This window comes from Meriones unguiculatus, chromosome 3 (genome assembly GCF_030254825.1).
Source record: "Meriones unguiculatus strain TT.TT164.6M chromosome 3, Bangor_MerUng_6.1, whole genome shotgun sequence".
Lineage (NCBI taxonomy): Eukaryota > Metazoa > Chordata > Mammalia > Rodentia > Muridae > Meriones > Meriones unguiculatus.
In genome coordinates, this window is record NC_083351.1 from 75,373,236 (window position 1) to 75,398,104 (window position 24,869).

General features: G+C 38.5%; 1 protein-coding gene across 2 annotated transcripts in view; it reads right to left on the reverse strand.

The window, feature by feature from the left end:
* The window catches only part of Exoc4 (exocyst complex component 4), an 817,398-nt gene that overhangs the window by 339,693 nt on the left and 452,836 nt on the right, over window positions 1-24,869 (reverse strand). Inside the window, exon 11 of one of the 2 annotated variants that reach the window (XM_060380214.1) lies at window positions 24,694-24,769. The exons of the other annotated variant lie outside the window; for it this stretch is intronic. Coding sequence (XP_060236197.1) covers window positions 24,709-24,769 — 61 coding nt within the window. The 3' untranslated portion in view covers window positions 24,694-24,708. Of the gene's footprint in view, window positions 1-24,693; window positions 24,770-24,869 lie in introns of those variants that run through there. 2 annotated transcript variants of the gene reach the window in all.

Genomic DNA, 24,869 nt, shown 5'->3' on the forward strand with positions numbered 1-24,869 from the left:
CTGGCTCCCGGTCCTAGCAAATAGGGTTCATTCATAATGTGTTTGTGAGTGAGCGTGCATCCATGTCAACTGTGCTCACAGAACAGTGCTCGTCTATGGCATGCAATAGCTAGCAACCCTGAGATTTTTACTTAGTTCATAGTTTTGTAAAAGGTAGATTAAAATTTCCATGGAGATTTGGATGCTTATGGGAGAAATTCATCTCCTCTCTTCCTCTGGAGCTTGAATATATGACATGTCATGGTGCTTTTGAGTGGGCTTCTGTCAGTGGTGCAGACACTGATGACATAAAACAGGTACCAACAATGGCACAGCTGCTAATGGGAACATTGAAATCAACGCCTATTCTTCCCCTGCCATCATGCAAGCCCCCCTTTATGGCTCTAAAACAAATACAGCTTAATTTTATTTCCTGCCTGCCTTTGTACAATTCTGACATGTCCTCAGTCAAACATGACCCAGCCCTTCAATCAGGTCCTATTTTTCTAGAGATGAGGAAACAAGAGGAAGCTAAAGCAATTATTGAAAACTCATAAGCAGCAGCTTTAGCCTAATTACCTTGACTTTCCTTTTTAATTTTTTTATCGATTGTCTCCTGCTAATATGCGAGTATTGACTGAGCCGGTAGAGCCTGGAGCTGCTATGATAAGAACAGAGCCGCTGGGAAGCTGAATGTAATTAGGAGGCCTGGTACTCTGTGCCTCCTTTTTGGACTCACATTTGCACAACCAAGGCTCCAGTTGGCCCCTCTTAAGCAGCAAGCAGCTTCCTTCAAGGGGCTGCTGTCCGCTGTGTCTTTGCCACCAGAGGGCAGCTGGGAAAAGAAAAAAAACAAAACAAAACAACAACAAAAAACCTAAACCATATTCTTTGTTTCTTTTTTTATTTAAAAACAATGTATTTTTCAGCATATTATCTATCAGAACTCCAAGGCCTACAACTCCAGAAGGATGTGGTGTCATTGTTTTGAGTGCAAAAGTCCTTTTCAAATGCAAATGGATTTAAAGCCTGAACATAAACAACTGAGTAATACTGGGTAGTTTATCTGAATATTCATGTATCACTGACAACTACTTTAACAGATCTTAGCTCTTGAGTTTTTTGTTTGTTTGTTTTGTTTTATTTGGAGAAAAATAAGTTTCTTTCTTTAGAGTATGAAACTTGAAATGTTTTTAAACCATATTTTAAGGTATTCTAAACTCTTCCTGTTTAGAATAAAAATCTAAGATTCCCCTAACAGTAACAAAACCTTGTTTGTCAGTCACCTTAAATTGCTGTCACAGTGATATGCGGCTCACTACGACCAATCACAATTTAGTAAAGCCATACGCTAATCTGCTTTATAGGAATAAAGATGATCCCATTAAACCAAGGTGTCATGTTTTGCTCTGTTTTACTTTATCTTCTTCGGAAACCCTGGGAAGAAGTCAAGCAGGAACAATTAACAATGCTTAATAAGCTTCAAATACAGCTGCAAAAACTGTTAATTAAGCAAGATATAAGCTCTGAAATAATGGACAGAGGAGTATGAATGAAAAAAATGAGACAAAAACAATGAAGAAAATTGGAAGGCTAAAGACAGACACAGCTGAGATGGGGTTGGACAGCAAGCACCTTAACACAGCAACAAATTTACATGAATAACAATGTGCATCCATTAAGAAGTGACAGTTCTAGAGACAATGGGGATATTGAGTGAATAATAATCTGATTTATATTAAGATAACTTTCCCAATACCTGAGGGAATTGGTGTAATTCCCGAGTCACATGAATAAGGATATCACCCATCAGATCAGCAGTCAAATTCACTAGAAGGTATAGAAAAACAAACTCACACTACAGTGTGAACAACTGATCAGAACAGCATCAAATAATGCCATACATGTTCATGATATGGCTTTCAAATAGGATTTAGTGAAATAATGTTTGTAGTAACTGGTACAATACTTAAGTTCAGAAATGTTGAAAAACACTCTAGGACTTTATAGGACCAGATCTGGAAGCCAATACTGTGTCCTGCACACGGTAGAACAATTAGTGTTCCTTCCAGGTAGTTCAGGAAAGCATCCTGGATGCCACAATGTCCCCAATGATACAAGGACAGGTACAATCTGGGAGGCCTTTTTACAAGATCTATTGTAAAAAAACAAGTAACTCTCATATGATGAGTTATACGAACCATAATTATGTAAGAATTATGTAACTCTCATATGATGAGTTATACGAACCATAATTATGTAAGAAAAAGATGTTAAGTCAGCTAAAGAAAGAAAAAGAAATTCACTTCTCAGTCATGTCTTAATGAATAATGAATGAATGAATGAATGAATGAATAATGAAAAGGCTGTCTGTCAGGAGAGCAGAGAAGTTGTAGCAGTGGATACTGACTGGCACTGGGAAGCTTCGGCCAACTGAGACCTCAGAAAGGGAAAGGGAGAGACAAGCCAGTGCTGACAGAAGTAGACCTGTCACAGCTTCCAGGCGGGTAGCACTATTGATTGCGTTCTTGCTTTGGCGGCTTACGTAGCACCTTTGGGTACTTTGAGAGCCAGTCTCAGGATGGAGGACTACAGGTCAGTTCTAGCTCCACCTTTCCAGACAGTGTGCAGTGTCTGCAGCAATAGAGCCTTACTTTCAAGTCCTTGGAAGTAACAATGATAAAGGCAATAGTCTATCTTATTTGAAGACTCTCTTGAACTTTGTTAATCAACAACTAGCACTCAGGTTTTTGTTAGAGTCTATGGCTCTTGAGAGTATAACCCTGCACAGTATGAGATTATTAGAAATATGTATGTGAGCTAGACATGGTTGCCTTTGATCCCAGCACTCAAGGAGGCAGAGTTTGAAGCCAGCCTGGTCTACAAAGTGAGTCCAGGACAGCCAAGACAACACAGAGACACCCTCGAAAAACAAAAACAAAACAAAACAAAATCTATATGTATATATGTATTTATTTTTAAGTAAGTTTATAGAATATTACCCTATGGTTTTTCCAAACATATCATTAATTTACTTATTCCCCCCCTTTTCCCTTCATATCACCCTCCTTATGTGTACCCCAGTTTAGCATACCACCCTCCTTATTTTCCCCCCGTTCCTCCTTATACATTGGCAAGATAACTCTAATGGTTTAATAGTGGTACTATTATCTTGGAAGTAACCAAAAGGTGTCTAATTGGACTTAAAATTCACAAGAGGAGTAAATTCATTTCTTGTACTATAAACCTAGCCAACTACTTAAGGCTAGAGAGGTCAAAGACCCTGGAAGTGAATCTAACTAGAGCCATTTTCCTAAATCAATAAACTTTCTAATTGTGTTCTAAAAACTTAAAAAAAAAAACAGGTGAGTGTTGTTTTCATAAAAGAGGCTTCTTTTTACAGCATATGGAAGCTACATTTGGTCAAAACAATAAGTGGATATGGAAATAGGGTGTTCAGCTCTAATTGATCCATTTGCACTGCAATCCCTACACCTACGACTTAGGGAACATTACAGAATACAGGGCAGAAAGATATTAAGAACCACAGGCCCATGACACCTGCTGCTAGATCGTGTCTTCTAGACATGACAGAAAAGTTACACCCATAAAATCACAACAATATGGCTGCCTAAACAAGACTTGAATATGCCACTTCTAGTTGACAAAATGCCCACAAAGATTTCATAGGCACATGCCCCTAAATGAAGAGTTCCAGGCAATCAACAGCTGCCTGCTAAGAGGGAGACTCAGTCTTCTCCAGGGTCAAGATCCTGATAGGTTATCTAATCCCACGTGGTCAGCCGTAGACACATGTACATCCAAGTAACACTGAATTTGAGAGGGAGTTGAGGGTTATGTGAGGATTGCAAAGGGTCAAAAGAAGGGGTAAAAATGATGGACATAGGGTACTTATATATGAAATTCTCAAAAACATAAAAATACAAAGGAAGCTTTATGTTTAAAAAGACAAGGGACTGACAGGTGAAAGGGAGCAGAGATGAAATAAAAAGTAGAAAGCCATCTTCCAGAAGTAAAAATACAATATCTCTTATTGACTTGTTAGTTGTACTGTCATGGGAACAGCTTTGAATTTTTGTCAAATGACTTGGTTCAAGTAGTAACTGTTCTTTAGTACGTATATGACTGTCTTAACCACGATTATTTCTGCCACGAGTATCATAAAATTAACTGGGAGTGATAAGTAGGCAACAGAAACACTTTAGCTGTTTTATTTAGAGATGGCTTAATACAGTAAATATGTTACCACAATAATATAGGAAGCATTGGTGGAACAGGGAGAAAGCTGGGTTTTGAAGGAGTAATTTCTAAATAATATGTGCACAGATCCATTATTGGCATAAACCATTACCCCTCACAGTTAGCAATTTGAAGAGTTAGGATGTTGCCAGGACTATAATGATTTCTTTTGAAAAGTTAATGACTGACTTGCAGTGCGATGGCAAAACTCGTACCCCCATACTTACCAACAAGTCAGCTGAAGTCAAAGAAGTCCTCTCCTGTTCCCTCCTCCTAAATTCTCAAGAGTGTATCTGCTAGGGGGAACCTGACTTATTCCTAAACACTGTAGCAAGAATATCTGGGAACATGTCCGCGAAGACATAAAAAGAATTTAGAAAGCTTCCTCAGCACCAAGTCAGTGTATGGACCACAGGCTGAACATGAACACTTCCAAAGGCAGGACCATTTCAGAATTACTTGCCTCATGGCTGAATATACCAGGGTCTGTCCACTTTCCTGTTATAACCAGAGGCTTGTCCCATTCAGACTGAAAATGGATGTCACAGTCCTACTCAGCCACATGTACAAATGACACCATAGATATGAACAAACTGAACTAATTCTTCATTTCATCTTATGATAAGACAAAATTCTTCTTCTAAGGGCCTTAGCAGACTTTTCTCACACTTACTGACCAGAGCTGTATAATTTTTACATGTCTCTTACCAATACGGGCATTAGCTTAAGTACTAACACGAGTATAAAATAAATCATGAAGAACACTGAGGGGTAAAAAAAAAAAAAACAAACAAACAAACCCGAGTCCTTTCCCACAGCATGTCACCATGCAGGGAGTATAACCTCAACCATATTACAATCTAAAAGCTAGAAGGATGAGGATGGATGCAGGCAAGCAGCCTGCTGTGCACTTTCACCTCCGTGTTGTCATCCCTTCAATTCTAATATAATGGTGATGGTATGTGCTTACTCAGTTAACAAGGTCCTAAGTTAAAGTCCTAAGATAAAAAGGAGAGTGAGAAAGATTTGCTAATGTTTTACTCAGGAAGGAAAATAATTGTCAGGGGAAAAGCATTTTGAGGAAACATGTTTTTTTTTCTGTTTTATATTGTTTGTTATAGTAAAAAAAAAAAAAAAAAAAAAAAAGAGTTTTATCTGATGACAGACAAACAAGCCTGGAAAGTTCCCAACAGGCTGAAGTATTTGCAGAGGTGGCTTTAGTCAACAAAGACTACCGCAGTGGCACTATTCTGATGACAGTGAACTACACTGATGATATGTGCTGGCCACTCTTCTCACAGGTAATAATGAATCAAGAATGTGAAGTTTAAGGGTTAAGGCCTGCTATTAATTCAAATGCTAATAACCAAGACTCTCCTTTGTGTGTGGGGAACTGAAGATTTCATGGTCCTCAAGTTTTTAAAGGGCCATATGTGTACAAGGAAATGCATATTAATCCCATGGCAGGGTATAAAATCCTATCCTCAGAAGTATTCATTTCATACAATTAAAAGGGTAGCAAGGTTTACTACATAATAACACACTAATAATACAGTGTCTCTCTGCATGCCAGAGATAATTCATTGGATCAAATTACATTATTTTGTAAATTATTACTACAGAATAAATGTCATAAATCGATTATGAAACTTTTAAAGCAATTTCCCCTAACATCTTCATGTATTTATTATTACTCTTGCTTATTAGAATTCTTTACCCTTAACTACAATGAACTATGCTAAAGGACACTCAGCAGCACAGCAGTAGTAATAAAAGAACATTTATACCACCCACAGTTGCAACTTTGCTGTTTCTATTTTGTGAGGATGTTGAGAAAGTATGGCCTAGAATATTAGCTTCTAATACAGAAAAAGAAATGGTTTAGAAGGGCTTGTTGTTATAGGAGCTTGTGACGTGCAACTGGATCAAGCTAAGGTGCTTTCCATCCCTCCCCATATGTTTAAAGTCTGACAGGAGTCTTCCCCTTGTGCTAAAATTTAAAATGGGGTAGGATGGATTCTCTTCTGGTATATGAAGGGTGGCAGTGGGGCAGCTTGATGTTACTAACTGCTGACTGAGCATCTTGGTGGCTGCCGTCACTGTTGTACCTATTCTGACCTTCCAGGAACGACTCCTCAGCCATACATATGTCTAGTTCACTGCTGGGGTTATCAGTTTCTGCTGCACTCCTATCAGCAGGGGTTGAGAGAGTGAGAAAAGACAAATTCTCGCTCAGATTCTCAGGTCATCTTTTCCTCCCTAACCTTCTATCACTTTCTCCTTCCTGGTGTCCTGACTTACAGAGTACAGGTCTGGATGCTTTGTGGTGAACAAGCTTACAGAAATGGTTTGAGCTGATTCTATAGGTGAATACAGTGAGGCCACTACAATAAACCTCATATTGTGTACACACATGCACTTGTATGACCTAGCTCTTATATAGCAGGTAACATAAATGATCCACTGACAGACTCAAATACATTGATATCATTGTTTAGAATTGCTGAGAAATACCATTTCTTTCAAGATAGCAGTAGAATACTTTACAATTAATATTCAAGGAATGCAGAAAGAAAGCAAAGTTGAAAAAAAGAGAGAACACAATCCTAGCCTTTTAGCAGAAATCTTTTTTGCCCTGCAAGGAAAAATACAGTCTTTTCCTATAGTAGGTATGAAGGGAAGGCAGCAGAGGTGGGAGTGTCAGGCCTTAGACCACAGAAGGAATTTACATTTATATTACACTTCACAGCTCATTTTATACTTTTGGATCTCAGTTCTCCTTCAGTCTCCCTTGAACCAGTGCTGCAAACTATCATAACAAACAAAAAAAAAAACAAAAATTTATTTCATGCCTCCTCCATTAAAAAAAAAAAAAACAAACCTCAAAATGCACCTAGAGCATATTCATTTCAGCTACCTTAAAGTAAAACAATTTCAATAGCATGGAGGTGACACTGGGACTTTGGCATGAGAAAGGAATTTCCAGGTGTGCTGGCTCATCTGGTACCCAGGCTCCTAAACCCAACAACCCTGAGGCTGTCAGTAACATCATCTTCAAATGTAGAGCAGCACACAGTTCTAATAGTTCCTAATAATTGTTACTTTAATGCACATTTTAAATCATGTTCTCTAAAAATGATGTTTATGTAACTAAAACCAAAAACAAAGCCTAACTAACATTATCTCTACAAAAGCCATCACAATGAGAGGTACAATAGCGTCTCTGTCTAACTGCAGTGACGGTGACTGCCACATGGAAGGAGACAGACAGTAATAGCTTATCTATGATCCAGACTCTGCCACAGAGCTCATTCACTTAAAGGGACTGTCTTCATTTCGCAAAATGTTGTATTAAGTGCTATGCCATTTCCAGCAATGCCTACCATAAAGGTAATGATGCTGTACATTTAATTTCTCCAGCCTTCTTGTGCCTGCTGGCATTAAGAGTCTCAAATAGACTGCCACTGTTGTTTGTTATTGAGAAATTTCATTTCTTTCAATATAGCAGGAGGACAATTTGGAATTGATACTTGAACACTGAAAACAAGAAAACTAAAAAAAAAAAAAAAAAGAGTATATGGTTCAACTTTCTAGGAAATTTATTTTGTCACTAAATTCAAAGATTAGATGGCATTCGTCACAGAAGTACCAAGCTAGAAAGATAAACTTGGGCCTAAAAGAACATGAAAGTTATCCCAGACAAGAACAGAATACAGCAGAAAAACAAAACAATAACAACAACACATACACTCAACAAGAAAACATTATACAGACCTTCAATATTTATTTTTTCAATTTTTTATTCTAATTTTTATATTAATTACAGTTTATTCACTTTGTATCCCAGCTGTGGCCCCCACCCTCAATCCCTCTTAATCCCACCCTTCTTCCCTCATCTCCTCCCATGCCCCTCTCCAAGTCCACTGATAGGGGAGGTCCTCCTCCCCTTCATCTGATCCTAGCCTATCAGATGTCATCAGAACTGGCTGCATTGTCTTCCTCTGTGGCCTGATAAGGCTGCTCCCCCCTCAGGGGGAGGTGATCAAAGAGCCAGCCACTGAGTTCCTTTTCAGAGACAGTCCCTGTTCCCCTTACTAGAGAACCCACCTGGTACTGAGCTGCTATGGGCTATATCTGTGCAGGAGTTCTAGGTTATTTCCATGAATGGTCCTTGTTTGAAGTATCAGTCTCAGAAAAGACCACTGTGCCTAGATTTCTTGGTTCTGTTGATTTCCTTGTTTTCCTTGTGGAGCTCCTGTTCTTTCCAGGTCTTTCTATCTCCCCCTTCTTTCATAAGATTCCCTGCACTCTGCCCAAAGTTTGGCTATGAGCCTCAGCATCTGCACTGATACACTGCTGGATCCATCAGAATGGTTAAGATCAAAAACTGAAGTGACAATACATTCTGGAGAGGATGTGGAGAAAGAGGAACCCTACTCCATGGCTGGTGGGAATGTAAACTTGTACAACCACTTTGGAAATCAATCTGGTGCTTTCTCAAACAATTAGGAATAGCGCTTCCTCAAGATCCAGATATCCCACTTCTAGGCATACATCCAAAAGATCCTCAAGTATACAAGGACATTTGCTCAACCATGATCGTAGCAGCTCTATTTGTGATAGCCAGAACCTGGACACAACCTAGATGTCCCTCAACTGAGGAATAGATACAGAAATTGTGGTACATTTATACAATGAAATACTACTCAGCAATTAAAAATAAGGAAATCATGAAATTTGCAGGCAAATGGTGGGATCTAGAAAAGATCATCCTGAATGAGGCATCCCAGAAGCAGAAAGACACACATAGTATACACTCACTTATAAGTGGATATCAGACATATATTATAGGATAAAGATACTAAAATCTGTACACTTAAAGAAGCTAATCAAGAAGGAGGACCTTGGGTAAGATGATCAATCTTCACTCAGGCAAATGGGATGGACATTGGAAGAGGGAAAAAGAGGAGACCTTCAACATTTTCAAGGAGAGCTTGTGCCATAAAATGTCATAATGCCAATCAGGTACATCCATCTTCTAACACACACAAGAGTTAAGTGAGATACAAGCAAGCAGAAACCTTAAGCTAGGAGTTCCATGTTGAATTTAGAGCAGCATCTATCATCTAGATGGCAAAAAACTCCCGGTTTATGATTTTGAGAAAAAAAATTACTTCTTGATACATGAGGGCTGTGGAACAGGGGGCAACAACTCCACGCAGGTGAAAATGGAGTCTCTGAAGAAGAGGGATGGGTTTAGGAAGAAATGCTGACAGTAGTCTCGAATTTCATGGTAAGTGTTTATATTCGGTTTTAAAGGATAGTGAAAAGACTGGAGCTATGTCTGAAAACCAATACTGCAATACTGTAGGACCCAGCAAGGACCAGCTAGGAAGTTATTATAATTGCCCATACATAGCCAAAAAAAGATTAATGACTGTGGATATACAAAAAAAATAGCAAATTAAAAAGTTATTTCAAAGATAGAAAATACAGGATTTAGGTAATAACTGGTAGTGAGCAAAAGAAGGATAAAGTTGAAGACAACTATTATAGATACAGTGTAGACTGTTAGAAAAGCAGAAGCTATCAGGGAAAATTCTGACAAAATAACACCCTCTTCTTGACAGGAGTGCCAATGCATCTGAAGGAAGACTATCCACAGGTCAATTAGCAATGGTGATATTGATGGTGGAACAGAAAGCAGGTTGACAGAATCTAAACAACAACAACAACAAAAAACTAAGGCCACCAGCCTAGATTATACAAATGTGATGGTCTGTGTTATTTGGGCAGACATAATTCAGGAATAGGATGGGGGGGTGCTAAGAAAAGACAGAGAAAATAGGCATTGAGAAAGGCACAAAAAACTGAAAACAGTGTCAACTGTGAACACTTATGCAGGTAAGGAGTAGGTTTTCACATTTCATAAGAGCCATTAGGGGCAGAGGACACAAAAGTGCTGAAGTTAAAAGCTGGGAGGTTACCTGCAGGGATGGCACAGAGGAAGACAATACTGCCATTCCTGATGAGACCTAATAGACCAGGATCAGAGGGAAGGAAAAGAAGACCTCTCCTATCAGTGGACTTGGGGAGGGACATGTGTGGAGAAGGAGGAGGAAAGGTGGGATTACGAGGGGAGGTGGGAAGGGTTTATGGGGTGATACAAAGTAGATAAATTGTAATTAATAAAAATTAAAAAAATATGGTTCCATTAAGAAAAAAAAAAGTTGTTGGAGAGCATAAAATCAAAAACCCAAATAGGAACTTAGCTTCTCACAGACGATAACTTAATCCTCAGAAGAACTACAGAAAAAGAGAAGAGGGAGAGACAGAATTCCAAGTAGCAATATCTTCATCTCAAATAGTAGAAACAAAACAAAACAACAACAACAACAAAAACCAAAACAGATACCTGCTAGATCTGGGGGGAAATATGGTGATATCACCTTCCCCTATTGGGGATAAAAAGAGAGAAAAATATTCCCTACATATAATGGCCGAGCAAGCTCATTAACCTAGATCCCATAGATTAGACTCTGGAATATAGCAGGATGTGTGGGTGAATACAGCAGGGGCTGTGAATTCAACATAGTGGAGAACACTTGTCTTATAATGACAAGACTCTATGGAAACCCAGCAGAGTGAAGGACTGCAGCATCTCAAAACTAAGGGCCCAGATTCCATCTTTGCTTCATTGTTTTGGTTCAACATGTGATCTCTTGGCTCCCCCACTCCTGCCCCAGCCAACATGCTTGCTGCTTGCTTCCATGTAGTCCCTGCCATTATGGATTCTAAAACCCACAGAGGCAAGCCAAAAAATAACCAAAAACCCGAAAACAAACCAATACAATCCAGTCACCTCGCTTTCCACCTAACTTAAACAGGTTAACAGTCAAAAGTAACTGAGCGGATCTCTCTGTGAGAAAAGACCAAAATGATGACGCGTATCCATGGAAAAGACTTGGATAAGTTTATAAGTCACCTGGAGAGGGTTTATAAAAAAATGGCTTAAAGTCAGGAAATGGACTGTTTAAAGCAAAGTTTTATAGCATCTGTACTAACTGAACACACACACACACACACACACACACACACACACACATCAAAAGTTTAAAGTAGGAATGGTTTTGAAATAGAATCTTTAAGAAATACTGACCATGAAGTATGAATCATGGTTTGTTAAATTTCTAAGATTTCAAAGAGTTGCATGAGACCATTACAGGAAATAAGAATGTTAAGGAATCCCTGGGTTTCTAGGAGACATACCAAAATAAAGAGAAACTGGGAAAAATCCTCTTAAAGTAATTTTCCAATAAATATTCTAACAAAAATAATCAGAGATCATCTACAATTTCAAAATCATATTCATATTGTAAAAAGAGAAAGTGAAGAATTATCATGAGATAAGTGAACTTCAATGATTCCATTTATATTCTGCCAGATCCTGTTTAAATAAAATAGAAAACCAATTTATGACCCATCAGCATCTTCTGCTTAACGAGATGATGACTGCATGATCTTAAAATGTTTCCTTCCACCTTCCCGATGGTGAGTGCTCTCTGTCACAAACAACTCCACATTTGGCTAAGGCCGAGGATCTGGCTTGCTTCCATGTATGTGGACCTATCTGCATTGCCCACGTGGCATGCCTGGGTTGGCTACCCAGAGGTTATTTAAGCTGTGGGCTGGCTTTCCCCAGGGTCAGATGATTGTTCAAGGTTCCTGAATAAACTGCATTGAAAAAAAAAATGTTTTATTTTAGAGTCCTTTTAATCCTTGGGATGTTCTCATTAATAATTTGAGTTTTTAAGAGTAACCAACTGCCAGTCTCACCTCAGAAGGGGGCTTCAATCAGGATACATAATGAATAAATTGTAAAAAAAAAAAAAAAAGTCATCAACTCTCATCCTATACTGTTAACGGAAGCTGTACTGGTGATAAAATAAAATTCTCCTATAGACAACAAACAACTTTCCTGTCTAAGTCTGGTCTTCCAAAGGCACTATTGTCTAATGCTTGGTAAATGGTTTGTATAAAAATCTGTATACTGAGTTGAGCAGAACTGAAATAAAGTCTGAGCAGTGACAGAAGGTCAATTATGAAGTTGGTAATATAGCCCTGATAAAAGTTGTTAACTTGGTCACTTTTTTGATTCTAAGAATTATATTGAAATATCATAATAAGGAAAGTCATTAAGAGGGAAATACTCTGGTAGTTGACATAAATAATATATATATGTGTATGTAAGTGTCTGCAAAACTTATTTTCATCTACAAAATACATTGACATATTGAATTCCTGGGTTTCTTAAAACACCTCGTGAGGTAAACAAAACAAAAGAAAATCCCAAACTTTTGATACACCCATTCTAAAGCCAACAGGACAATGACTTATAGAAACTTACCTAAGTAATGGTGTTCTTCAATTTTATCATAAATAATAAAAATCATTAAATGTTTTAAATCTTAACAAGTTCTAAAACATTGCTGTACAAATGGTAAATTTCTATAGGAAGATACTTAATGAACTTGAAGAACTATGTTAAAAATCACTGATTTTCTGTTTAAATACAACTCAAATCTGAAAACTCTAAATCTTTTTTTCCCATTCACACAACTAGATCCAGTTTCTAAGGAGCATAAGGCCTTTTAAGAGATCTTATGAAGTCACATGAAATCTAATAGATGGCAGGAGAATATCTGAATATCCTCCATAGCATTTCGTAAATTGAGGAAAACTCTGTATACTAGTACCTATGAGCACAACACTGAAGAGATGACTCAACAAGACACCTATTTCTACACTTGATCTTAGCCAAAAGGCCGAGAAGCGATAAGACACCTATTTCTAAGGAGCACAGTATTTATCCCCGGCATTTGTAAACACCAGTTCCAAAACGTATCACAACATCATGTGTCCATGAGAACAGGGCTTGTATTTTTATTTGCTATAAAACTTCAGTGAACAGCAGATGAAAGGAAAGAAATGTAAGGTAAATGTCTTTGTAAACATATCAAAACAAGAACCCAACAAAAAATTTGTGATTTGCTCAATCTGAAGTACCTTGCTGTTCACCAAGTTGACTTTGATTATATCAAAATACTATCTTTTTCTACACCTATAATGCTCTTTTTAAAATTTTTCCTTTATTTGGGATGTTTAGGCTCTACCTCCCTTACACCAGTACCTCAACCTTAAGTTAGAGAGAGAAATGGTTAGTGGGTAGAGGGGGCCCAGACCCCTTTACTTCCCCTGGATAGTTATCAGGATCAAGGGGTTCTTTTAAAGCCTTATACCATAGAGGCGTCAGCTAGCAGTCTCCTCCATTCTGCTGCACCCTGAAGCATTTCTCTCTCTCTCTCTCTCTCTCTCTGCTCCAAACCACCACACTGTCTCTGGTGTCTCCAAACTTCTACATGCCACATGCCAATACCAAACTGCAAACCAAATACCATACCTTCTCTTTCTCAGCTATCATATTTATACTCTCAGAGTCTTAGACCATGGCCCTCTCCATGCCACATGTGGAAGGCTGTTACCACCTGACAAAAGCCATGCTCCTCACTAGACAATTAACAGGTGTAGACAAACTATAGCTCAATTAAAATCCCAAACTTGGGACTAAAACAAAAGCATATTTACATAACATATAAAGAAACCAGAACTTCCATCACATACACACTTGTTCAGTAGATACTCTAATTAATCACTAAGGTCACCCTTCCAGTCCATTGTCCATCTTAAATGATAGCAGCAAAATAAGACATGTCACTTAGGGATAATCACAGACATTTCATTCTGATACTCCTTACGTGAGGATACTACAAGATGCTTCTATGACTTTCCAGAAAATGCCCAATTCAAGTAGAAAATATAATTTCAATTCACCTAAGGAGATTCTGATGCTTTCACTATCAATTATTATCCAATTTGACCTATGTCACTAAGGAAGAAACAGAGTCTCCAAAAGGCTGACCTACCTAGAAGTTGTCTTTGTTTGCTTGTGTTTTAAGTTTTGCTTGTTTAGTGATTGTTAGAATTGTGAAAATATTTAAATAAAAGATTAGGCCCATGCTATTATTTGCTCCAAAGCCTACAGCTTTTATTCCCTTCACCTACATATGAAAGAAGTAATCACAGCAGCCAAGGCTTCTGTCTTGATAATGTAACGTTTTATTTGTAAAGGTCAATTACTTTATATATTGCTTTGGGAGGCTTCCAAATTAAGATTTAATTAATCTTCTACCTTGGACTAAGAGATCCAGAAATTTAGACTCAGCAGAGGAAGCTTTCTTAGTGTCGTTTGGTGAGCAATGAAGCTGTCTCCACACATGCACACATTCAGAAAAGAATGAACAATGCTGACTTGAACTGCTATCCTTTTTTTATTTTGTTATTAAAACATGAGTATGGAGATTATAAAAAAGTCTCATTAAAACAGAATTCCAAGAAAAATCTGTATCTAACTAAAAATGAGATTCCAAAAAGTCTCAGAAGGTCTTACACTCTTCCCAAGGACCTAAGAAGGTATCTGATTCCAAGGAAACACTTCTTTGCTGTCGTGGCACAGAGTGCTCTGCATTGCTCCCTAGCACACGGTAAACCCAGAGCCCTGGCTGCTTCTTGCTACAGAGGGATTTACCTGGAAGTTATCTTCTATGTATTTCTCTTTTCTCAGTCTCATACACAGTACTTTGAAAGATCTGAATATTAGGCCAGCAAGATGAGAACAGGTCCACTGATTGCTGACAAATATGCAGAGTTCTCCTTTAATCATTTAATCTTCTTTAATCATACACAATACACTAGTATGGTTACTGTCTTCTCAAAAATTAACAATGTTTAATAAAATGGCATAATTTTATATCTACTCAATAGAAAGTAACCAAGACACTGGACACTCATTCTCTCATTTCTTCTTATAGCCTTCCCCATGTTTTTAGTTTGTTATTAAGTTTTTATTTGTTCATTTTTTAATATTTGTACATTGGTTTTACTTTCCTTAGAACCAATTCTAAGTAAAAAGGATGAAAGGAGAAAAATAATCAATACCAAAATTAGCTGAGAACCAAGAAGACTTATAACATAAAACCATTCTCTTGTTGTTCAGATATCTTAAGGGCTGTTGTGGTGGAGATGGTTTAGATTATCTCCGTAAGATCAGAACTGAAAGGGTAAGAGAAATTAACCAAAGACAAACCATTTTACAAAAAATGAATGTTCTAATGGCAGTTCAGCTGAAAGGTGCACAAGGGGAGAGTTATGTAGAACTATAGGTCTAAATGTCAGGCTGGGCCAAATGAAGACAAAGAGGACACTAGGAAATCATAGGATGACTAGAAGACTCCACTGCATAAAAGGGAATACATATATGTAAAAGCAAATGTTTTTCAGCTTACTAATAAAGAAATGGAGTAAGAGCCTCAAAGAAGTTTATAGAACAGGACAACTGTACATTATGTCACTGGGGGACATAAGGTAAATTACAAATAATGAGAAAGCAATAAAATAAGCAAAGTTTGTACTAAACATGAAGATAAAGTAACAAAAAAATACAATTTCCCAAGTGAAGCGCAGAAAACTCCAGCCTAAATCTAACAAAGAAAGGTATTCTTTGATTGATTCAATATGTTTAAAAAGGTAAGAGACGGTCTATTACTCATAACTCTGTCTACAGTTCTGAAATAAAAGGCTGTCTTCAGTAAACACCATGTGACAACATCAATGGAAAGACTCAATAAAAATCTTCCCAGTACATATTGTCACAGAAATATTCTTCTCAAGGGAACTTCCCAGCAGTTACTTTCAGGAAAGAACAACTGTGCATCTTCCTGCCAAGGGTTCACAAAGCTATTAACAGAAGTTTAGCACACCATGTAACTTTCCCTGTCCAAGCTTCACAAAGCCTTTAACAGAAGACTCAGCACCCCATGTAACTTTCCCACCTGATGCACTGCTATAAATTTTTCAAAGAACATTTTAAGGTCTAACGAAAAAGTTATAAATATTGACTTAGGCTACAGCCCCTTCTCATTCCTTGACTCTTGGTTGATCCAGAGACAAGGAAGAATCAGATGATAATGAGCTGTTAGCAAGTGCCAGTGATTTAAAGGGACTTCAGCAGGAAATGTTGAGTGCAAAAGGACAAATTTAACTGTAGCAAAGGCATAAGACTAAGAACTTAAGTATTTCACTGTACATAATTTAAGAATAAGTGTATGCAAAGGTAAGCAAGCAGCATTACTGTGGACATAAAAACATGGAAAAAAGCAATAATTTTTATGAGTCTATCGTGTGCATATTTGCTTGTTAAATTATTTATCTTTAAAAAATTGCTTTAACCAGATCCACAGTATTCTCAATAAATGAATAAAATTATAACTCTTGTCTAATTTTCACAAAATCTTGCTTATCTTAAGTTGAAGCTAAAGATATGAGGCCTTCAAAAATTTTAGTTACTTATCAAAATCACAAGCAATTAATAGTATATGGAAGAAAACAAGTTTGTTTAATATCACCCTCAATGTTCACAATCACTATTATATTAATACGTTATGCACATGTTCTTAGGGGTCTAAAATAACATGTGTACATTAAATTAGCAACTGATAAGATCAAATGCTAAATGGTATTCATAACAGTGGAGCCATGGTAAAGTTGCAAGGGTGATTTAAAAGAGATTTTTAGGAAGATAACAATGTACCAAAAAGGGAAGACACTGAATAGGCCCTGAATAGATGATTATGATTTCAACAGAGAGTATTAGACATAGAACAAGAACAGAGAAATTCTCTTGCAGGGCTGTTGATTTCCCATATGAACTGTAACAGGCAAAAACCATATTCAAATATACATGCCTGTTCACGGAGTTGGCCGTGGGAGGGAGGCATTACCAATTTCTGAACAAAGCTAAGGTTGTTTTATGTTACAACTTAACAGAAGTCAGAAGAAACTAGTGTATACACAATGACAGACACCACTCACTAAGGTCCACATGGTATGTGCTATGTACCAATGAATCCCTGTTCCATGTGCTTTCATTTGGCTCATGGAACAGCACCTACTGCTGTTATCCATCCTTCCTTACAGTCTTCCTCACTGACTTTCCCTTACTCCACATAAAAATCTGTCATAGATCAGTCCTTAGAACCCTTGTTTTCAAACTTCCATTCAAGAAAACCTTATTATCCTAGAAGCGGAAAGACATACAGGGTATATACTCACTTATCAGTGGATATTAGATATATAATATAAGATAAACATACTGAAATCTGTACACCTAAGGAAGCTAAGCAAGAAGGAGGTCTCTGGCTAAGTTGCTCAATCCCCATTCAGAAGGGCAAAGAGGATGGACATCAGAAGAGGAAGAAAACAGGGAAAAGGTCAGGAGCCTGCCACAGAGGGCCTCAGAAATGCTCTACCCAGCAGTGTATCATAACAAATGCTGAGACTTATTGGTCAACCTTTGGGCAGAGTACAGGGAATCTTACGAAAGAAGTAGGAAATAGTAAGACCTGGAAAGGACTGGAGCTCCACAAGGAGAGCAACAGAACCAAAAAATCTGGGCACAGTGGTCTTTTCTGAGACTCATACTCCAACCAAGTACCATGCATGGAGATAACCTAGAACTCCTGCACAGATCTAGCCCATGGCAGTACAGTGTCCAAGTGGGTTCCATAGTAATTGGAGCAGGGACTGTCTCTGACATGAACTCAGTGGCTGGCTGTTTGATCACCTCCTCCTAAGGGGGAGGGGGGAGCAGCCTTACCAGGACACAGAGGAAGACAATGCAGCCACTCCTGATGAGACTTGATAGGCTAGGATGAGAAGGAAGGAGAGGAAGACCTCCCCTAGCAGTGGACTTGGGGAGGGGCATGGGTGGAGAAGGAGGAGGGAGGGAGCTACAGGGGGATACAAAGTGAATAAAGTAATAAAAATAAAAAGAAAACCTTATTATCATTCACAAATACTATTTTTTTATAATTATCAAATATGTACTAATGCTTCTTTTCAACCTCAAACTTCTTTTGGCTGTCTGAGAGATGTCTTAAACAAAACAAGGCCAAATTATACTCTATTTCTTCTCCAAAATCTGCTCCTGAATCTTTTTTTTTTTTAATGGCAATTACACTTTGCCGAAATATACAGGCCATGGGCTTCAGGTTATGTGAGCCTACCTTTTATACTGTACATGCAATCTGCCAAAAAGTCCTGTCAACTCTACTTGTAAGGGTAGCCTATTCATCACCATTTCACCTATATGAGGAGTCTTCAAACTACATCTTGCAGACCCATGAAAATATTCTATTGAAAGGCAACCATCCTAGCTCATTTAGAAACTGTCACATGAGTAGCGTTAGCAGAGGCTATATGACAAGCAAAACCTAAAATAATTTAGTCTCTAACCCTTTGCAAAATAGTTTTTGCTAAGTTTTAGTGGGGATGACTACACAATAATTATCATTATCCCTGCCTGTGTCTCTGCCTCCTTATGTGTGTTCCTCACAAAGCCACTGAAAATGTGTCCCTTGCCCAATATGCTAGCCATTTCCTTAAAAACATTATTTACACTTAAATTGTATTGAGTTAAAGTCTTTATTGGGCATGTTGATTTTAGAATATTTTTGTCATTATATAAAACTGTCATCTAGCACTGCTTTAAAACCTGGCAGGCTGAGGCTTGGGAGATGGCAGCTCAGTGGTGAAGGCTGCTTTTCCAGAGGACATGGGTTCAATTCCTTGCACCACAAGGCATCCAGAACTGTCTGTAACTCCACTTCCAGGCTATCAGACACCTTCACAAGAAAAATGCTCATGAAATAAAAATAAATAAATAATTTAATATCCAGACTATAAAAAGAACTCAAGAAGTTAAAAATCAAGTAATCCAAATAAAAAGAACTAAATAGAGAATTCTCAATAGAGGAATACAGAATGGTAGAGAAACACTTCAAGAAATGCTCAACATCCTTAGTCATCAGGGAAATGCAAATCAAAATGACCCTGAGATTTCACCTTAAACCCATCAGAATGGCTAAGATCAAAAACTCAAGTGACAATACATTCTGGAGAGGATGTGGTGAAAGGGGAACCCTCCTCTATTGCTGGTGGGAATGTAAACTTGTACAACCACTTTGGAAATCAATCTGGTGCTTTCTCAAACAATTAAGAATAGTGCTTCTTCAAGATACAGTTATACCAATCCTAGGCATATATCCAAAAGATGCTCAAGTATACAACAAGGACATTTGCTCAACCATGTTCATAGCAGCTTTATTCATAATAGCCAGAATCTGGAAACAATCCAGATGTCCCTCAACTGAGGAATGGATACAGAAATTGTGGTACATTTACACAAGGAATACTACTCAGCAATTAACACAAGGAAATCATGAAATTTGCAGGCAAATGGTGGGAACTAGAAAAGAGCATCCTGAGTGAGGTATCCCAGAAGCAGAAAAACACACATGGTATATACTCACTTATAAGTGGACATTAGACATATAATATAGGATAAATATACTAAAATCTGTACACCTAAGGGAGCTAATCAAGAAGGAGGACCCTGGGTAAAGATGATCAATCCATACTCAGACAGGCAAATGGGGTGGATATTGGAAGAGGGAGAAAACAGGGAATAGGACAGGAGCCTACCACAGAGGGCCTCTGAAAGACTCTACCTAGCAAGGTATCAAAGCAGATGCTGAGATTCTTAGCCAAACTTTGGGCAGAGTGCAGGGAATCTAATGAAAGAAGGGGGTGACAGAAAGACCTGAAGGGGACAGGAGCTCCACAAGGAGAGCAACAGAACTAAATTATCTGGGCCCAGGGGTCTTTTCTGAGACTGAAACTCCAATCCAGGACCATGCATGGAGATAATCTAGGACTCCTGTACAGATGTAGCTCATGGCAGCTCAGTGTCCAAGTGGGTTCCCTAGTCAGAGGAACAGGTACTGTTTCTGACATGAACTCAGTGGCTGTCTCTTGGATCACCTCCCCCTGAGTGGGGAACAGCCTTACCAGACCAGAGGAAGACAATGCAGCCCGTCCTGATGAGAGCTGATAGACTAGGGTCAGAGGGAAGGGGAGGAGGATCTCCTCTATCAGTGGACTTGGAGAGGGGCATGGGAGGAGATGAGAAAAAGGAGGGTGCGATCGGAAGGGAATGAGGGAGGGATATAAAGTGAATAAACTGTAATTAATAAAAATAAACAAATAAAAGAAATCTTGGCATGCTATACCCAGAATTCTCTAAACTTTCCAAAGGTTTTTATTTTTATTCAATGCCAAATTCTTTGTTGCGGTCTACTATGGTGTTCTCCATGTCTACTTCCAACTACTGCTCTGACCTCAGCTCCTTCATTTCTCTTTACTTACTAGTCTCTTTTCACAGGTTCCTCACAGGTTCCCAAAATACCGAGCATGTGGTTCCTTAGGGCACATCATACTTGTCACCTTTCTAGAAGGTCATTAAACTTTCATTCAGTCATTAAAACTTTCTTCAACCTTCTTTTATTTCCTTTCAATACTGTTTATTTCCACCTCCAGAGACCCTTTTATTAGGTCACTGGTGTATTTCATCTATATTAATAACTCTGTAAGTGTTTATATTTTGGCCTGTATTAGAAAAATGACAGATAATGGTATTGTTAGTATATATGTTTCTCCATAGAGTATAAGTTCTAAGAATATAGCAGTTTTATGTGTGTTGTTCAGGGACAAAACCCCCAAGCACAGAGCACTATCATATACTCTAGAGGTGCATCATGAAATGTCTGCCAAATGAGAAAATGAATGAATGGATAGATAAGAAGTCTCCACACATTAAAAACCCTGAGAAGGGGCTGGAGAAATGGCTCAGTGATTAAGAGCACCATCTACTCTTCCAGAAGTCCTGAGTTCAACTCCCAGGAACCACAGGGTAATTCACAACCATCTATACTGGGATCTGATGCATTCTTCTGACATTCAGCGTGTATGCAGATTGAGCACTCATATACATAAAATAAATAAATCTAAAAAAATAATATACTTTAGAAGAATTATGATGTAAACTTTCTCTTGAGACATGCCTCACTGACCCAGCTGCCACATATGAGTTGAAAACTTTATCATTTCCTTTCATCAAAGCTTGGATTGATTGGGGTCTCCTTGCAGTGAACTTAGGAGTTGAGACGCTAAAAGGCAGCCTTTCGACTACTCTACCCATATCATCTGTGCCCTGAGCTATCTGATAATAAAGGGTGTGCCTGTGTGAGAAAATGAGACCTGATTTAGCAGCTCAATACTTAAACCTAATGTCAAAAGAGGAAACTCAAAACTCAATCCAGTAGCTTATGTTCAGTCATTAATCTATCATCATTGAAATTTTTAACACTTATTTTTGACTCATAATTTATATGGCCATGACTATCACTCTTATCTAAGATTCTTTCTCATGTAACTCAGGGCTTCATTTGGCTTGAAGTATGTCATCATGGGGAAAAACTATTTAGAACATGAAGGTAATGTCTTTGTAGAGTATCAGGGGCATAGTTATACCTTCTAATCTCTTCTACAGAAGAATATATTAGTACTGTTGTTTGTAATGATGTTACTTGGCTTCTCTAATCAATTCTCCCTAAGAATGAATAAAGCAAAAATAGAAAGTGGAGTTCAAGGTTCAAGGTTCAATGCTTCAAGGGCTAGCAGTACCTGGCTCAGTGCCAGCTAGCACAAAACCCACTTTGATGTGGATCACAGGACCTGTTCTTTTCTACCACAAAACCTATTTTTGCCAAGAACCTCAAAACAGGTGATTTAGTAAGCAGTGACCTTACAGCTTTCATGTAGCAAATCTGTGACATAGGTCTTCAAAAGCAAGTAATTTATGATGAGTAATGTAAATGGATGTAACATTTAACTTTAAAACAATACTGATAACTAAAGGAATTACAATTTTTCTGAGGCACATAAATAAAGCAAATGTGTGAGATGCCTACCGACCTAGAAGAGGTTAAGAACACCTGAAATAAATGCTCAAGATTTCTGACTCACACAGATTTTCATTTCCTTGTCCCTGGTACTATCTATAACCATATGACAACAATCCAGTCTGAAGAGCTAAAGTTATGTACTATGGCAACTCAAAAGCCTGATCATTGAAAACCACAACACAGTAGGGCAGTTTGGAGTGATGGCGCTATGCGCCACTTTGCATTTTGAGTGGTAGTAAAAGATTACATTGATTTCCATAGTAAAAATGAAAGGTGACCATTTAAAATGCCTGGAATCCAGGCATGAAAGTACGGAACAGGTATTTCCTCCACTCACTCTGTCAGCTGCATGACACCAGAGACCTGTGGGTTCAACAGTCTCCAAACTGATTGCAGAGAAGCAGCTTGTCCTTCAATAGAACCTGGCAGCATCCTGTTCCTTTTCTGCAGGAAGGAACCATTGCTCTGATTTGCAGAATCTTCATTTTTCCTAATGAAGAAACTGATCTTCCTCCTTTTAAAAAGATTCCAGGATCTCACTAGAAGTCTAGATAAATGCAAAGATGACAAGATTGTACCCTTGAACAAAGCAGCGGAATGTACATGAGAAACTAGTTTACTCTACATTCATGCCTCAAACTCTCATTATTGGTGGCTTTCCAATATTTCACTGCAATGAAAGAATAGTTTTCAGACATTCTAGCGTCAAATTGGAAAAGTTTTAACAAAAAACAATAAATACATTTGGTCTCTTCAGTTTTAACTTCCTCTTCTATATCCCAGAAGTTACATGAATTTGCAAATTGTATCCCACATAGAAATCCCTGTATCATATTTAAAGTCACATGAACTGACTTGGGCGACTAGAGAGTCTGAAGTTTAAGTCATCTTCACAGATGCTGGCAAAACTAAAGCAGCAAAGGCATCAAAAAGAAACTGCTGCTTGGAGACTAGGGCTGTTTCCCTTCCCTTGGCAGAAGTCGTAGCCAGCACTATCATTCCTGCTCACATCCCCACCAAGTTCCTAGCTGGGCTTCTGATTGTACACACACTGCCTTGTTTGGAAAAAGAGAAAATCTCACTCAGAACCGGAAATAAAATAGACATGAGGTAGATAGAGGGAAGAAACTGGGTAGGAGAGGTGGTGAGGAAGGTAATGGGGTTTGGGGAGGAAGGAAGACTGGAACAGAGAAGGGAAATAGGTTGGGGGGTACATCTCTGGGACAGGGGAGGCTCCCAGGAGTCCATGTGGGTTGATCCTAGCTGAAACTCCTAGCAGTGGAGTTAAAGAGCCTGAAGTTGTCACCCCTGTAGCCAGGCATGGCTTCTAGTGGAGGGAGAGGACACGAGCCCACCCATAAAACCCTCGACCCAAAATTTGTCTTACCTACAAGAAGTCTAGGGGTAAAGTTGGAATGGAGATTGGGGAAGTGGCAAACCAGTAACTGGCCCAACTTCAGATTCACTCCATGGAAAAGAGCCAATCCCTGACACTATTGATGATACTCCGCTATGCTTGCAGATAGGAGCCTAGCCTAACTGTCTTCCGAGAGGCTTCACTCAGCAACTGATGGAAACAGATGCAGAGACCCACAGCCAAACAGGCCAAACTCTGGTAGTTATGGGGAAGAGTGGGAGGAAGGACTGAGGGAGATGGAGGGGTCAAGGATACCATAAGAAGACCTAACCTGGACCTATGGGGGCTCACAGAGACTGAACCACAAACCAAAGAGCATGCATGAACTTGGAACTAGACCCTCTACACATATGTAGCAGATGTGCAGCATGACCATCGTGTGGGTCCCCTAACAATGGGAAGAGGGGCTGTCTCTGACTGTTGCCTGACTTTGGATCCCTTTCCCCTTGCTGAGGTGCCTTGTCAGGTTCCAGTGGGAGAGGATGTGCTTAGTTCTGCTGTTACTTGAGGTGCTAGAGTGGCTTGATACCCCTAGGGGACCTCCCCATCTCTAAGAAGGAAGAGTAGCGGGAAGGGAGCATGAGGGTGGGACCAGGAGGAGAAGAGGGAGTTGGTGGGGATCAGGCTATAAAGAGATCAAATAGAAAAAAAAAAAAAGAAAAGAAAAGAAAAGAAGAGGAGACTGATATTTGAAAAGGCCCATTTTTTTATTTTTATTTTTTTTAAATCACAGATCATGGATTTCAAAAGCAAACCAGCTCTACCTCAGCATGAGCAGAAAATAATATTTTATGGTAGAGAGTATGTGATATTTTTAAACAGAATTCTCCTTGTAAACTGTCAATAAGAGCATACTACGAGTCAAGTAACAGACTAAGAGAAACGTGGAGACTTTTCTCTGAACTTTCACTCCTGTAAATCTATCCAGCAGTTACTCCTTACTAGGAGGTCATGGAATTTCCTAATGTCTTTGATTGGCTGCAAAAGTTCATACTACATCTATGTTTTACATTTAAAAATCTTATAATTTGATCATGTGATCAAATATGTCTTCTGGCATGCTTACCAACATTATTAGGAAGATAAATGTGACCCCTTGATTTCCCAACTTCTTTTTTCTGTCATTCCACATTGCCTGTACAATAAAAGAGGTTCTCTGTCATATTAATGGTTCCAATTATCAGTTTTGATTCTTGGTTCTTCCTCTATGGATCCTCTACAAGCTCAAAATAGAT